Source organism: Triticum dicoccoides, chromosome 7B (genome assembly GCF_002162155.2).
Source record: "Triticum dicoccoides isolate Atlit2015 ecotype Zavitan chromosome 7B, WEW_v2.0, whole genome shotgun sequence".
Taxonomy (NCBI): domain Eukaryota; kingdom Viridiplantae; phylum Streptophyta; class Magnoliopsida; order Poales; family Poaceae; genus Triticum; species Triticum dicoccoides.
The window spans coordinates 641,453,239-641,469,328 of record NC_041393.1 but is presented as its reverse complement, the minus strand read 5'-3'; the positions used below and the strand labels follow the sequence as shown (position 1 = coordinate 641,469,328).

At 45.8% G+C, this 16,090-nt stretch overlaps 2 protein-coding genes across 2 annotated transcripts; one reads left to right on the top strand and one right to left on the bottom strand.

The window, feature by feature from the left end:
• Window positions 1-1,880: 1,880 nt before the first annotated feature.
• Window positions 1,881-3,598, top strand: LOC119337523. Its single transcript, XM_037609686.1, has 2 exons — window positions 1,881-2,639; window positions 2,748-3,598. The coding sequence occupies exons 1-2, from the start codon at window positions 2,173-2,175 to the stop codon at window positions 3,352-3,354; spliced, it is 1,074 nt and encodes a 357-aa protein (XP_037465583.1). The 5' UTR covers window positions 1,881-2,172; the 3' UTR covers window positions 3,355-3,598.
• An 80-nt stretch (window positions 3,599-3,678) lies between these two features.
• Window positions 3,679-9,218, bottom strand: LOC119337522 (solanesyl-diphosphate synthase 1, mitochondrial). Its single transcript, XM_037609685.1, has 12 exons — window positions 8,966-9,218; window positions 8,398-8,493; window positions 7,392-7,472; window positions 7,186-7,257; window positions 6,941-7,072; window positions 6,783-6,869; window positions 6,357-6,428; window positions 5,694-5,779; window positions 5,391-5,523; window positions 5,211-5,300; window positions 4,279-4,377; window positions 3,679-4,188 (listed from the first exon to the last, which is right to left on the bottom strand). Exons 1-12 carry the CDS (start codon window positions 9,116-9,118, stop codon window positions 4,009-4,011), a joined length of 1,281 nt encoding a protein of 426 aa, XP_037465582.1. The 5' UTR covers window positions 9,119-9,218; the 3' UTR covers window positions 3,679-4,008.
• Between the last annotated feature and the right edge of the window lie 6,872 nt (window positions 9,219-16,090).

Genomic DNA, 16,090 nt, shown 5'->3' with positions numbered 1-16,090 from the left:
CCATGATGCCTAATGAACGGAAAGACACACAGACAGACAGAAACCTGATCTGTTCTCTTCTTCTAGACCAGCAGACGATGAAGAACACAAGGGGGACCCCCAATGGAACGAAAAAAAGAGATGGTTTGGGAACGAAGCAACTCGATCTGTGTGATGCGTAGCCAATGAGTGTGCTTTCACCTAAGCTCCACTTTGCTTAGCTTGGGTCCTGAAAGAGAAAGACACTCATAGCAATTCAGAATTTCATACATGGATAGATGCTGAGCTGCTGCATTTCTTAGTATACATTCTGCATGGATCATCCAGAGAGGCGACGTTGGATTTGGATCTTGGAATGTCGCATAAACAAAGATTGTTCGTGATTCTGGCAAAGATTTCCTTGAGTTTGTTTAAGCGTGATAGGTGCATCTGCGGAGCACAAAGTGTGCCTTTCTAGCTCCCTAGCCCACAGCTTTAAGCAAGCTCCACATGATTTGCACCTCGGTCATGAGCTGCTCCTGAGTTGTAGTGTCTCACCTCTCAGCTGCTTGCTACTTTTGTTTCAACTTGACTGAACTGACCGCTGCTGAGATTAATTAGCACACATTATGCATGACACCGGCTCGAGTCATTAATAACCACTTTGAGCTGGAGTAATAAGTAACCACTTAATTCGATCTGTCTCTGCCTGGTAGCTTTTTCCATCACCGCTGGATCAGTTTTTATATATGCAAATGGTGTCTTTTCAGTATAATACTTTGTTAAGGGTTACAAAATCACGGTCACAACTCAGGAAAACTACTTTTCAAGATGAATACAACACAATTTTCTGTAAGACAATCCTCCTATCATTTGACTCGTCCTTGGTCAAAGCCTGAATTTCGGAAGTCAAAATTTGCCTCAAATAAAGGTACATATTGATGGAGTATAGAACGTTTTCAGATAACGAGCAACATATTAATGCATCAAGACGAATCTCAAAAAACATGCCAGGCCTCAGAGGAGTATAGTGTTGGACGGACATATTTAAACTTTCAAAACCAACCGTCAACATCATTTACAAATACTTGAAGTCAGATGCGTAAATTTATCTCATAAAACACTTCAATAGCTTGAGTTATATATAAGTGCATTCTAATATAGGAGACTATGATTCAAAACATGACGATCTTTCGGGGCCTGAGGTCATTTAATTTTCTGTTCGAGAAAGAACCTTTTGATCTTTGAACTGGATAATTTTCTACGCCCTGTAACTAATACAATAGTTAGTGTGCAAAGCACCAACACAAAGGGAAACCATTAACAAGAACATAAAGGAGGCCATGTCTCCGGTCAAGTGGAAAAGGCAATGGAATTTTCTGGTATGAAAAAAGCTCGAGGAGATTGGATTTTGGGGGCAATGGATCAACCACCATGATGCCGTGTCTGCAAAGGGGACGGCAAAACATGATCATCCCATCTCACATGCCTCCTCCCCTCGACTAAAAGTGATGCTATCATATCTTAAAATCGATTACTTACTCCCCTCTTGCACGCATCAATTATCTTATCTAATATACTGGAAGATATATACAACAACACAACAGCTAGGCAACACAGAACAAGGAGCTGTCAGTTTTACTGACAACTGTGCAGTGGTTAAAGTGTTTGGTCTTTCAGTTAAGCAGCATCGGTGCATGATTGTGGTGATCAGAGTGCTTAATCATGCAGACGTTGGACCGTTTTTAACATGTGATTTGACCGCCCACAAGCAGGATAAAACTATAACTAATGTATCCATCTCCGGAAAAATCAATGAATACTCTCTGATTTATAAATATAAATAAACCGGCAATGTTCTGTAACTTTTTTCTGCCAAAGAAACGTGAAGTTTCAGGACTGTAATTGGCATGCAGCAACTTCTTCACTGCGAGTGAAATTAGGATGCAAAGGTGACGCCGATTAGTACCTGTCCGTACTAATTGTACCTGGCTACAGTACGTAAGTGGCACTAAAACGGGCACTATATATACACGCATCCAACGGCCCAAAAGCACCCATCTTTCCAACCTACTCACCCTGCTTGTCTCTTGTATAAATCATCATAAGAGCTCCATCTCCTCTGACACCAGGAAGCACAAAGCCCTCACACGATCGAGCATAGTGGTGCTATAGTTTTTTAGTGTGCTCTGGTGCGTGTGATCGGTCGGTGGAATGGACGAGTCATGGAGGTGCACGATGGGCGCGGTGCTGCCGCGGCAGCGCTCGTCGGACGGCCAAAAGAGCCTCGCCCCCGACGACTTCCGGGACGTGTTCGGCGGCCCGCCGCGCACCGTGCTCCTTAGCAGCTTCTGCGGCGACGCCGGTGCCGCTGACTACCACGCCGCGACGGCCGGCCAGTACCCGTACTACTCCTACGGCGGTGGCGCCGACGCCTTGTGCCGCCGAGACGGCCGTGGCAGGCCGGCGTCGGCGGCCGTGCCCACCGAGGAGGGCTTCTTCGACGACATCTTCGGCGCCCGTGCCCGTCAGGTGCGGTCGAGGTCCAGGTCCAAGTCGACCAAGTCTTCGTCGGTGATCAGCTCCGACGAGTTCGGCTCCGGCCGCTCCGCCTTCCGGTCGGCGGCCAGCGGCGGCGGCCGTGGAGACGCCGCCCTCTCCTCCTTCGCGTCCAAGCTCAGGTGAACCAGACGATTCGTGCGCATGCATGAAGCATTTGGTTTTGGTCACGTGACAGCACAAGCACGTTGCGTCGTTCGATCATCATTCTGACGCTCCCGGTTTTGCAGGCCCATTGCGATCCCGTCGCGCCGGTACGACTCGTCGCCGCCGTCGAGCGTGTCGACGAGGGCGGAGTACCAGAGCAGCTTCACGTGCTCGACGGCCGCGTACCCGGCGTGCCGCTACTACTACGGCAACGGCGGCGACTGGACGAACCATAGTGGCAGCAGCGCGGCGTCGTCGGCGGTCAGCAACAACGGCGCCGCCGCAGAGAGCTCCTCGTCGCGGCACCACCGCGGCTTCTGCTGCTTCACGTCGAACCCCGAGACCAGCAGCCGCGAGCCGAGCTTCCGGCGCACGCAGCGGCGCGGCAGGGCGCGGTCACCGGCGCCAGACTACGCCGCCGACACGAGCACCGAGTGCTCCGGCGCCGCCGACGACTACGGGTACTACTACTCGCCGTCCTCGGCCGCGTCGTCGTCGCTCTTCGGCAACCCGCCGCGGCCGCGGCCACACCGGCTGGAGGAGGCGGTGATGCAGGAGGCGATGATGATGGAGGTGAGGGAGCGGGCGCCGCTGCTCATGGACGACGACGGCGACATCGACAGCGTCGGCGCGGCCGCCGTGGACGAGGCGATCGCGTGGGCCAAGGAGAGGTTCTGGAGCCAGGCCTAGCATTCATTAGCAGTGGCAGAAGCATGATTTGATTTGAAGGCCCACATTAGGTCTCAACTCTCAAGTCTCCACTAAAAGAAGACAAAGATTGATTTGAAGTTGCAACTACACTGACATTCTAGATTATGTGGCCATTGATGATATGTCCAGATCAACATTTCTTTCCACTGTAATGTTTTATCATGGCGTATTGAACACATTTGCATATCAAACCAAATATACAAAGCAGGATGCCGCAAGATTGAGACGATGTAGTTCAATTCAGGAAAATTAAGGGTAAAGATAGCAAAAATTACTGAGTCATCAACATACGGAAGAACATGATTTTCTCAACACAAGAAACAGGTTCCTTTTTACCTCGTATATAATGTTACATACTTCGATTTATAAGGTTACAGTCTTATGATCAGGTTACCATTGCAATCGCCAATCGTGATACTAATACACAGATTCTGCTGCCACCAGTAACTAAAACCACTACAGCTGCGACTTAGGATGATTCCCAGGAATGGTTACCCTGAAGTCTCATCAAATGTTACACAAAGCTCGGGCAATGGAAAGAATGCAATGACCAAGGCGTCCAAAATTTTCAAGTGGAACACGACACCTGTGGCGAAACTCCGCCTTATCTTCTCCACCTTGTGTATAATCTTACTATTTTGTCCTCGTGATGACTCTCTGTGTGATATCAATGAGAGCACGCCTTGAAATCAGAACATCTTCATCGTCGCTGTCCGGGAGAGCTTCGATGGCTTTGACCGCAAGGTTAACGTGTTCTTGCGCAAGTTCTTTTGTTCTTTCGATTCCCCGGCTCTTCTGAAGGTAGTCCAAGGCCTATAGTTTGCAAGTATGGATTGTTATTTCAGGTCACAATACAGGTCAAGACAGCATCCATTCTTTTATTTATATAAAATAACTACTCACGATTTCAACATTTGCAGGATTGTCAAAACCCTGGTCAACGACATCTTGTAGTTGTGGGAATTCTTCCATCGCATATAGCATTGGAGCAGTAATGATTCCCTGCATCATGAATGCCATTATGTAATGCAAAAAAACAAGCGCTACCTGCATGATGACTGGGAGAAACAGCAGGATGTGGTCCTTGTTTGAGGACCGTCTAACTGGATATGCTGGTAATTTCACAAAGTAGGTGATCATAAACAGAAGCAAGTATTTTAATTTTGACACAAGAGCTCTCTAAAAAAAAGGGCAGCCCCGTACACGTAGCTCCCGCTTGCGCAGGGTCCGGGGAAGAGTCAAACCACTTTGGGTCTTTTGTACGCAGCCTTTCCCTGCATTTCTGCAAGAGGCTGTTTCAAGGACTACATGTGACCTCATGGTCAGAAAGCAACAGCTTTGCCGCTGCTCCAAGGCTCCCCTTGAGCACAAGAGCTCTTTGTTAACTAAAATTTGCATCTAATTTGCACTGGCTGGCCACATACACAATTAGTTTTGCAAGCAGTAAGGTTCAGAATATCCTTCTTATCTACGTTGTCAATAGTAGATTCTACACTTCTAATATTTTAACTTAATTGCGATAGGTCAATGAAGGCTGAAAGAGAATGCCATTATGCAAGTTTCTCATGTGAGAGTATTCTATCTGTCTGGCATGAGGGTGACAAGTTCAAGACAGTGGCTAACATAATTACAGCAACATGAGCTTTCGTGTCAGACAAGCAGTCTATGCCGATCAGCCGATGTAGCACTATTGTTAGCCAGCAAAGTTTTGTGTAGATCAGTCCTACTGAGAAACAATCTAAGTAGCTGGCCCTGGGAGGCAAACACCTATTTCAGATGATGAATACTGTAAAAAAAATATAACAAAAAAAAAAAGAGAGGATGGCTGTTATTACATGACGAATATCAGATAATGAACCCTTCCCAAGTGATGCAGAGGTTCCTGTGAAATCAAGAACATCGTCGATCAACTGGAAGGCTAGACCCTGCAATGATATCGAATTAATCAAGTCGGTGCTTTACAGGATTAAATCAGAAGGGGAAATAATTCCAGAAAAGAGAGATGTTTTACGAACCAGGTTTCGACCATATTCGTATGCAAGCACTGAAACCTCAGCAGTGTGCCCTGCAAGAATAGCAACAGCCTTGCAACTGTTTGATATCAATGATGCTGTTTTGTAGTACGTCTTCTGCAAGTAGTACTCCATACTGCGCATTGTTTTAGAATCGTATCAGAACCAACAAACAATGGCATAAAAAATGGAGAAACCAGAGTAAACAAAAAAAACAAATATGTCCAAGCATTTTATTCTGCATCTCCTGGTTTTAGGCATTAGATGTGATGAACATTTATTCATGATAGAGAAGCATTATTTAACCTTCGCCGTTGCTCTCTGCTTGTTGACATTTGCATAGTTTCACCAGTAACTAGATGTCCAACTGCAGTTGCCATAAGAGATACCACCTGCATAAGTTAGGTTGATCAATTGAAAGTTTGGTACCATATAAGACTTGCAAGAAAGAGAGCAGGTCAGAACTCCAACCATACAGGACAATCTTGAATGCTAAACCATTAGGATGGATAAGCTTGGAATGGAGAAAACAAGAAAAATGATTCCCTAAGAAATGACACTGACAGCCTACTATTAACTAGCTAAATACTCCAGCATTGAAACAGATATAACAATAAGACCACCCAATAGGTTGCTATGACAAAACAAGTCAGGCTACCCTACTTTGGTAGCAAACAGGACCACCATCTCAGGCATTTGCAACAAATCTAACAGCTTACATCAGGAGGGGGAAAGGAGGTGAACACACAACCACCACAGATTGACGTCTTTATAGGAGTAAAGAAAGCAAGGACATAATGATTATGCCAAGCGGAAACTAAAAGTAATACAAGAACAGACTTGTGTGATACTGATGCTCATCAAACATATATAGTGACCAGCATAAATCAAAACCACTTCAATTTCCGCATCATTAAAACAATTACAGGATAGTACAGCAATCTATCTTAGGATAAATAAATAATGTACCTCTGTATTCCCAAGTGCTGCAAGTGCCACACATGCTCTGGACAGGAGAAAGTCACCAGCCAAAACAGAAAGCTGCACAAAAAAGAGTTTCATGAATACCAATGCCAAAATGATTCTGACTGCAGTACCTCCAAAAAAAAATTCTTAAAAAATGATGTCCAGGTAAACTTTCCTGCTGTCGTGCAGCACTTTTTACTGGAAGATCAAGCTTTTCACTATGTGCTAACTAAAGTACTTCCTCCGTCCGGAATTCGAAGAAATGGATGAAAATGGATGTATCTAGAACTAAAATATGCCTAGATACATCCATTTCTCCGACGAGTATTTCCAGACGGAGGAAGTAATTTGTAGTTCTTAATGTGAGGACCCAGTTGATTCACCTAGTATAAGTGTATACTGAATGTTCAATGGTGTGGCATACAGTACCTTGTTGCCCATAATGCAATTCAATGAAGTGACACCTCGCCTAGTGTCAGCATCATCCAGAACATCATCATGCAGAAGACTTGCGACCTGTAATAGATGTCAGCTTGAGAATCAAAAAATAAAATATACTGGGTATGATGGTCAGGCGCCATACTAACATGGATCATTTCAGTTATCTCGGCAATGTTTTGCTGCCGTGTGCGCAGCTTACTTGCCAATATACTGAAAACTCCAACATCTGTCGATTCTGGTATTGGGAATTTCAGAGCCGATGCCATAAGCAATAAAACCTGCCAATGTAAATAAATGCATTCAGTGCACACAAAGTAGATAGGATAGAAAGAAATCATAGAGTAAAGCGATAATGTAATATTGACTAAAAAAAAGGGAGATTAGATGTTACCGTAGGTCGGAATCTTTTTCCCTCAGCTCCTACTTTAAAAAAATATTCAGCAGCTGATTCTAGTTTAGGGACCTGAAAGTACTCACTTAGGCAAATTGGGTATGTTTGACAATGTGGTAATCGCTAGATAAAAGAAACATCCAAACACCATGCCAGCAGCAGCCTAGTACCACAGAGAGTTGACATGAGTAGGATGCACTACTAACCTCAGCAACCACCATGGATCGTAGTCTATTTCCAAGAATCGATAGTTCATCAGCAACCAATTCAAATGGATCCTGTTGTTCCTGGGAGCAAGAAGAATTTTTCTCATCAGGGAACAGCAATACACTACACTTTCCATGACTAGCATTCACGTGCATTAAGAAAAAAAGTGGATTTCAGCTGTCATTCATTGTTAAAACTGATCATCATTATCCTTCATTACGGACAGCATAATCACATAGCTGAGGGGACCTTCAGCCAGTTTTTCTTCAGCTTCTATGTTGATGACAACATATAGAGAATAACTGGCCAGGGGCCAGGAATATCAAACATACATTTCTCTGATAAAGCGGATAACATCACTTGATTTAAGTTTCAAATTTATGTACAGTATAAATGTATAATGCACGGTTGTCTTGCTAGGCTATAATCTGATTCCATTCCAGGCACAACATATTCCGCTGCATAACAAGTCGATTTATCAATTAGCAACTGAAGGCCCATTTCATCTGATGCATTGACATCCTACTTTTTTATTTTGCGACAAAGAATTAGAATTTGGGTGCATTTAATCTTCATGAAAACCAATGCATATAATAACTCACAGGCAGAGTTATCAAAGAAGAAGTCATTCATAGGGCACAGTGTATCAGCAAAAATGACACATAAATGGGAGCCGTAAGTGGCAACGCTTCACAATCCAATGGCAGCAGGTAAGGTGTGGAACTATGCGTTGGTTGTTCAACAGCCTAGTTTTGATATCTATGTTTAATTGCTAGACATGTCCCATATTTCAGTTCATAATAATCAATAATGTATTCAGCTGGCATCTCTGTAGCAGGATATGCCTGTGTTTTTTCCAGCGGTGAATAGTGATGCACAATTAGTTTCTTTATTAAGCTGGGCTCTAGATGTTTGATTGACAAAAGAGGTACAATGACAAGATCATTAACATAACAAACGAGCAGCACAAAGGCAAATCATCAAAAAAATAAAGGGTTCACCTACTTCGGCCCTCGATACCCCATCCTGGCGAGTCTGGCATTGGGTGGCATCATGCAGCCATCGCGAGTTCACGAAAGCAGCTCCTCTGCAACCCACCACCTACTAATCCACACCAAAAGTAGAGAACCTATCAGCATAACAGAAGGCAAATACAATGCACAGTTCAAAAACACGCTGTCACCTAACCGGCAAATCCAATAGAATCGGAAAGTAACACTAAGCTGACCGGTTACTATTCCTGCTCGCCTTAATTCTCTTTACCCTTTTCAGTGTAACCACTATGCAGCTAAGTGACTTACTAAAATCGGTAAAAATAACTCAAAATCATCGGCAGGGTCGAGTTAATGCGCACGCCGACACATCGCAGCTACGAGCACGACTGCAAAGGATTCAGCCGCAGCGCTACACTAGTCGGTGGCATATACACAAACACTTGGCGGGCGGGCAGCTCCGCCGCGGCTACCTGGACGGGCCAGGGCCAGGGTCAGAGAACCGCGAAGCAGGGACCAAACAGGCCGTGCGAGGACCGGCGAGGACTAGGACGGGAGACTAATGCGCGGGGGAGGGGGACCTTGTTCCGAATCTGGGGCGGCGCGGGAGGGAGCCTCCCCAGGAGGGCGCCCGACGAGGAGAAGAGCCTCTGCGCCTGGGCGGCGCCTGGGCCGCCGGTGCCGCCGCCGACGAGCGTGGCGACGCGACGCGCCAGAGCCCACCGCCAGGACATGTCTCTCCCGAGATCGGGGAGAGGGGGCGAGCGGCGGAGTTGAACTTGGAGAAAAAGTCAGACGGGGAAGGGGGCGAGGGGCCGAGGAGGGAAAGAAGGCGGCGGCTAGGCTTTGCTTGCTCGTGTAGTTTGTTGGGGTGGGGGCACCGCGTCGGGGTTGCGTACGTGCACCGTGGGCGTGCTCGGCGTGCCACGTGAGGCTGTGGAATGCGGGGCCAGGAAATCGCCACGGGCGACTCCTCTCTCCCTTGCGTGCATCTCACTAGTTTTCAGCTTCAAAGTCTTGGTTCCCACATCCAAAGCTTTTTAAAAATAATCAGAACTGTTATAAAAATTCACCAAAGGTACAAAACATCTCAAACATAATAAAAATTACAATACAAAACATCACAAACATAATAAAAATTATAAACAAAATTTTGTGACCACTGAACGGCCACTACCGCCATCAGAACGAGCCGCCGACGCGCCGTTGTCGCCGCTCCGCTACAGAAGTCGGCTTGACCTTGCTGATGACAACCAGAAAGTCTTCGTGCACATACCCCTAAGGATCAGCGCTCGGGAGCCACAGTTGTGTGTCGTTGAACCCTTGCGTAAATCTTAAGCTCTGGGAAACAAATCTCGCCACATGACGAGAAACACTAACCGGACACGGCTAGAAACTACGTCGGAGCTCCAACGACTACGTCTAGATGGACAAATCCGAAGAGGACCAAAGCCCGGAAGACAATGAAGAAGCGCACCCAACCGCACAAGTGTTGCAACTGCGAGGACTAGAAAAAACTAACCTAAACTACTAATTGGAGCGAAGGCACCGGAATTCCCCTCCTGCCACTGACCACCATAGCGGCAGGCACTGGGGAGGTGAATGTACGGGCTCGCTAGTGAAGTTGGGAGGGAGAGTGTGCCCTAGCCACCTAGGGTTACACGAGGAAAACAAGAGAAAGTCGCATCTAAAGTTTTTTCAAACCTGGATCGTTAATAAATAAATTGTAATTTTTTTTAGAAGTGCTTGTCATTAGCTAGATCGAATAAAAGTTGTTTGTATTAATTCCAGAATTCGCTCGAATAAACGTTTTGGTGATATTTAGAAACCCTAAATTGTCATCTATGGAATACTTTTCAAACTCAAAACTTGAGCTCACACCCTTTTGTTAAATTTTGGGTTGGAAATAAATTTCCATAAACTCCAACCAATATTTGAAAACCTAAATTTGAATTTGGAAATTGGTTTGAACCCTAAAGATTTATGGAATAAAATGATATTCCAAAGAATGGTGAGAAATTCAAATATTTAATTTGGGCATAAAAATATTTTTATCAAGTCGTAAATATTATTTTGAGCTTCTAACAATTATTCCCAAAAATTTAAGTGGATTAGATTTTTTGAACCAGTTTAAGAAAAGCAAAAGGAAAATTATTCAAATAAGGCATATATTTTATTTGGCATGAAATTAATCCCCATAAGTCTAAATAATAGGTTTGACATTCTGATAATTTTCCTAACTGAATTTAGATCAATTTTAGATTTTGAACCAATTTAAAATTCAAAAGGGAGTTGAAATCAGAAAAGAAACAGGAAAACGAAAAACAGGCAGCCCGGCGAGCCAGCCCAACAGCGCACACACAACCCAACCACCGTAGCAGTACGCTGCTGTTTTATCTGAGCTGTAAAATCTTCATCTAACGGCCAGCGTAGCGCCCAAAGCCTCTCTCTCCAAGTCGCGTGGCCTGGCCCGCGTGGCCTAGCATCAAAACAGGAATTTGGTCCAGGCCAGAAAAGGACACTAATCTCAGTTCTCTTATGAATCGGTACCAGTGGGTGCATCAGTCCCGGTTCGTGAGGCCAGGGCGCCGGCCGGGCCTCGGGGGGCATAGGTCCCAGTTCGTCTGACCTCTTTGGTCCCGGTTCCAGACACGGACCGGGACCAAAGAGATGCCTATATATACCCTCGCCCTTCCCACTTTCTCCTCTGTTTTTTGGCCGTGTGGGAGGTGTACATGTGTTGCTCTGTTCTCACTTCTATGCATGCACATGAGGTGTTCGATGAAATGCCCGAGCCACTTAAGCTTTCTCCTCTAGCTCCATTTTCCTCAAGATTGTCTAGGTTTGGCGGTCCTCCCGTCTCATCCTCGTCCTCACCGCCGTCGATCGCCCGCGCTGATCTCGTCGCCGGCACCACCGTGGTGAGCATATTGTTCTTATCTTATTTTCAAAAGAAAAAAATTCTTGCGTGTATGATTTAGATAGATACTTGTATAATTTCCTTACTTTTATTATTGTTTGTTATTATATAGCGCCATAGTTTTGGTGTCAGCCCCCGTCGGCCCTCGTCCCGTCTATGATTCGGATGTGGTATATTATCTTTTATAACTATTTGTTTCATTTAGTGTTTATGGCAATTATGCCGACCAACGTGACATAGATGTTTTTATCTAGGAGGTATGTGAACCGGAAATTCCAACCGACCCTCTTATCGAGAGGTTAAATTTAGTTGGAAAAGAAAATAATTACTTGAAGAAAAAATTGAAAAGAATTAAGGAGGGGGAGATGGAATTGGAGTTGCATGTTGCGGATGTCGTCGATGATCACAAGATCAAGATGGATGCAATGCGCTTGAAGATTAGAAAAAATAGAAAATATGTCATTCACACTGAGGCTTGGTATCATTATGCCATTGGATCAATTGTTACCTTAGTTGCGATTATGATCGCATTTGTTGTTGCATTGAAATGTTTTACATAGTTTAAATGCATGTTTTAATTAGATGCTCTAGAGAGCTATATGTTGTTCAATGGGAACTATGTACGAACTTTATGTATTTATTTTTTCAGTAATAATAATCGATCACTACTGTACTTTGGTTTTAATGTGATGATGAACTTGTATTAATTTTGTCACTTCTCAATTCATGATGTTCTGTAATGGTTTTTGATACACTTAATTATATAATGCACGCAGATGAACCGGCAATGGATGTACGGTGACCGACGCACCTCCGAATACATTGAGGGCCTGCATAATTTTCTCGAAGTGGATGAGGCAAACAAGCAGGATGGTTTTATGTATTGTCCATGCCTTATCCGTGGGAATGTGGAGGATTACTCTAACTTGAAAACCCTCCACGTCCACCTGCTTGAGAAGGGTTTCATGCCACACTCTAATGTTTGGACCAAGCACAGAGAAAGAGGGGTTATGACGGAAGACAACGAAGAAGAAGAGGATGATGAAAACTATCCGCCCCCTGAATACAGTGATACTGCAACGGGGGAAGCTGTAGATCAAGAGGAATCAGACGATGTGGCCGATGATGATCTTCGCCGGGTCATTATTGATGCAAAGAGACAATGTCAAAGTGAAAGGGAGAAGGTGAAGTTCGATCGCATGTTAGAGGATCACAAAAAAGGGTTGTACCCAAATTGTGAACATGACAACACAAAGCTCAGTACCACACCAGAATTGCTGCAATGGAAGGCAGGCAATGGTGTATCAGACAACGGATTTGGGTAGCTACTGAAAATAATGAAGAAGAAGCTTACAAAGGATAACGAATTGCCCGATAGTATGTACGAAGCAAAGAAGGTTATGTGCCCTCTAGGATTGGAGGTGCATAGGATACATGCATGCCCTAATGACTGCATCCTCTAGCGCGGTGAGTACGAGGATTTGAACGCATGCCCGGTATGCGGTGCATTGCGGTAACGATCAGACGAGGTGACCCCGGTGATGTTGAGGGCGAGCGCCCCAGGAAGAGGGCGAGCGCCCCTAGTGATGCTCCTATAATACCACGGTTTAAACGTCTGTTCAGAAACAAAGAGGATCGTAAGAAATATGGAAAGTTGAGAGCACCCGCTGACGGGTTGCAGTGGAGAAAAATCGAGAGAAGGTGGGGGACTTTGCAGGTGATGCAAGGAACGTATGGTTTGGTTTAAGCGCAGATGTCATTACTCCTTTTGGGGAGCAGAGCAGCAATCATAGCACCTGGCCCGTGACTCTATGTATCTATAACCTTCCTTCTTGGTTGTGCATGTAGAAAAAGTTCATTATGATGTCAGTGCTCATCCAAGGCCCTAAGCAACCCGGCAACAACATTGATGTGTACCTAAGGCCATTAGTTGAAGAACTTTTACAGCTGTGGAATGGAAAAGGTGTACGTGTGTGGGATGAGCACAACCACGAGGAATTTGACCTACATGTGTTGTTGTTTGTAACCATCAATGATTGGCCTGCTCTCAATAACCTTTCATGACAGACAAACAAGGGATACCACACATGCACACATTTAGATGACACCAAAAGTATATATTTGGGAAAATGCAGGAAGAATGTGTACCTAGGACATCGTCGATTTCTCCCGACCAACCATCAATGTTGAAAGAAAGGAAAGCATTTCAAAGGTGAGGCAGATCACCGGAAGAAGCCCGCCCTCTGTACTGGTGATCACATACTTGATATGGTCAATGATTTACAAGTAATATTTGGAAAGGGTTGAGGGAGTCCTGGATTAGAGGGTGTCCGGATAGCCGAACTATCACCGTTGGCCGGACTCCTAAACTATGAAGATACAAGATTGAAGACTTCGTCCCGTGTCTGGATGGGACTTTCCTTGGCGTGGAAGGCAAGCTTGGCAATACGGATATGTAGATCTCCTACCATTGTAACCGACTCTGTGTAGCCCTAACCCTCTCCGATGTCTATATAAACCGGAGGGTTTTAGTCCGTAGGACGAACAACAATCATACCATAGGCTAGCTTCTAGGGTTTAGCCTCTCTGATCTCGTGGTAGATCTACTCTTGTACTACCCATATCATCGATATTAATCAAGCAGGAGTAGGGTTTTACCTCCACTGAGAGGGCCCGAACCTGGGTAAAAACATCATGTCCCTTGTCTCCTGTTACCATCCGCCTAGATGCATAGTTCGGGAACCCCTACCCGAGATCCGCCGGTTTTGACACCGACATTGGTGCTTTCATTGAGAGTTCCTATGTGTCGTCGCCATCAGGAAGGATGCCTCATCCCGTCTTTAAAGACGGCACCGTTGCCAAAGGAGCTTTGGCCATCGGCCAAACTCTCTGGCTAGGGGGTTTTCTTATGACCGCCTGTTCGGCTGCTGCGCCGATGATGACTTCTCGGGTCATCAAAAGCAATCTTCACATCAACTCGGAACTCGCCGAGCAGTTAGATCCGATGGAGCTCTCCTCCTTGAACGAGCTCTTGGATCGCATCGCCGCCCTGGGAATCGCTACGGATTACGACCAGATTGGGCCTAAAACCGATCTGAGAGAGATTAACTCTCCCCAGGCTACCCACCACGTTGTTGTGGTAGAGGAACAATACGGCGGCCCTTCTTCTATCCTAAGGACTAGCTATGTCCGAATTCCTGACTCCTCCATGACGGATTCCCGCGGAGGGGAGAACACCACTCAAGCCCTGAACTTAAAGTCAGGCAGCGGGCCAGATTCATCGGACAACGTCCAAGAACTCAAGCTTCCAAGTTCGGAAGCTTCTTGGCCCCCGAGTCTTAGATCGGACGGAGTTCGGAATTTAACTCCACCCGCCCACCCAAACATAAGCGATCTATCCCAAATCCGGCAAGAGCCCACTGAAACAGTACATCATTACTGGGCCAGATTCCTCCTGGTCATGAACAGGATAAAGGACTGCCGTGAAGAGGACGCAATTTCATTCTTCTGCATTAATTGCACGGACAAAGGAATCCTCAACGCCGTAAGTCGTCGCGAAATTACACGCTTCACCGACTTGGCGTCCATAGTACGAAAGTACTGTGCAATGGAGAGCGCCAGGAAAACCGAAATCAAATTTTGGGATAATCCGGCCTTGAACACAACCCCAGTCCAAAGTAAAAGGGTGCATCATTACCAGGCACCTGAGTCAAATACCAAAAAGCAAAAACCCTTTAAAGGGCATGGAACCGTACTGGAGGGATGGCTCAACGGACCCTGCAAAATTCATAGTACAGAGGGCGCCACGCCAACTCATAGCCTTAGAGCATGTTGGATACTACGGCAGGTGGCCAAAAGTGGCGAAGAGCTTCTAGATTCAGAGCACCAGCCCAGCAATACCAGTACGGTATTAACAGTCTTCAAAACTTTCGCATCAAATAATATGCGGAAACGAACAATCCGCAGCCTCGCCGAAGTCCACCAGGTAGCAACAATAAATCCATGGAGTGACACGACTATTACCTTCAACGCCCGCAACGAACCTAAATTCCGAACAGCCCGAGCACCAGCCGCATTGGTCCTCAGTCCAATAGTGGACGGCTTTCGCCTTACCAAGGTACTCATGGATGGCAGCAGCGGATTAAGCCTCATTTACGAGGAAACCCTTCAAAAAATGGAAATAGACTGGAGCCGCATTGAGCGAAGCAGCGTAACCTTTAGAGGAATAATCCCCAGTAGGGAAGCATGTTGTACAGGAAAAATCACACTGGATGTAGTGTTCGGCACGCTGGACAATTATAGGTCCGAGGAGGTCACATTCCAAGTGGCCCCGTTCAACAGCGGATACCACGCTTTATTAGGGCGGGAGGCATTCATAATTTTTCAAGCTATACCCCATTACGGGTACATGAAGCTCAAAATGCCCGGACCCAACGGAATCATCACTCTTGTTAGTGACCCGGACATAGCACTCCGCGCCGAAAATAAAACAGTCGCACTTGCCCTGGAGGCGCTATCCGAAGCCCTAGCGGCCGAGGAACTCACTGCGCTGCGCTCCATGGTGAACAGGGACGATGTGATACTCGATAAGAGATCCAAGTCCAGCTCTTTTAAACCGGCGGACGAAATAGTCAAATTCTAAGTCCATCCAACGGACGCTACAAAAACGGCCTCCATCGGGGCACAATTAAAACCTGATGTCAACGCCGCACTACGAGAATTCCTACGGGAAAATTGGGATATCTTCGCCTGGAACCCTTCGGACATGCCAGGAATCCCACGCCGG

What these genes read in the sequence shown, in the direction of transcription:
- LOC119337523 (XM_037609686.1), top strand. Translation starts at nt 2,173, where the DNA reads ATGGACGAGTCATGGAGGTGCACGATGGGCGCGGTGCTGCCGCGGCAG. An exon ending in TCCTTCGCGTCCAAGCTCAG is followed by an intron (nt 2,640 to 2,747) that starts GTGAACCAGACG and finishes CCGGTTTTGCAG; the next exon opens with GCCCATTGCGATCCCGTCGC.
- LOC119337522 (XM_037609685.1), bottom strand. Translation starts at nt 9,118, where the DNA reads ATGTCCTGGCGGTGGGCTCTGGCGCGTCGCGTCGCCACGCTCGTCGGC. An exon ending in CAGCACTTGGGAATACAGAG is followed by an intron (nt 5,780 to 6,356) that starts GTACATTATTTA and finishes TAACTTATGCAG; the next exon opens with GTGGTATCTCTTATGGCAAC. An exon ending in AGCAGAGAGCAACGGCGAAG is followed by an intron (nt 5,524 to 5,693) that starts GTTAAATAATGC and finishes AACAATGCGCAG; the next exon opens with TATGGAGTACTACTTGCAGA.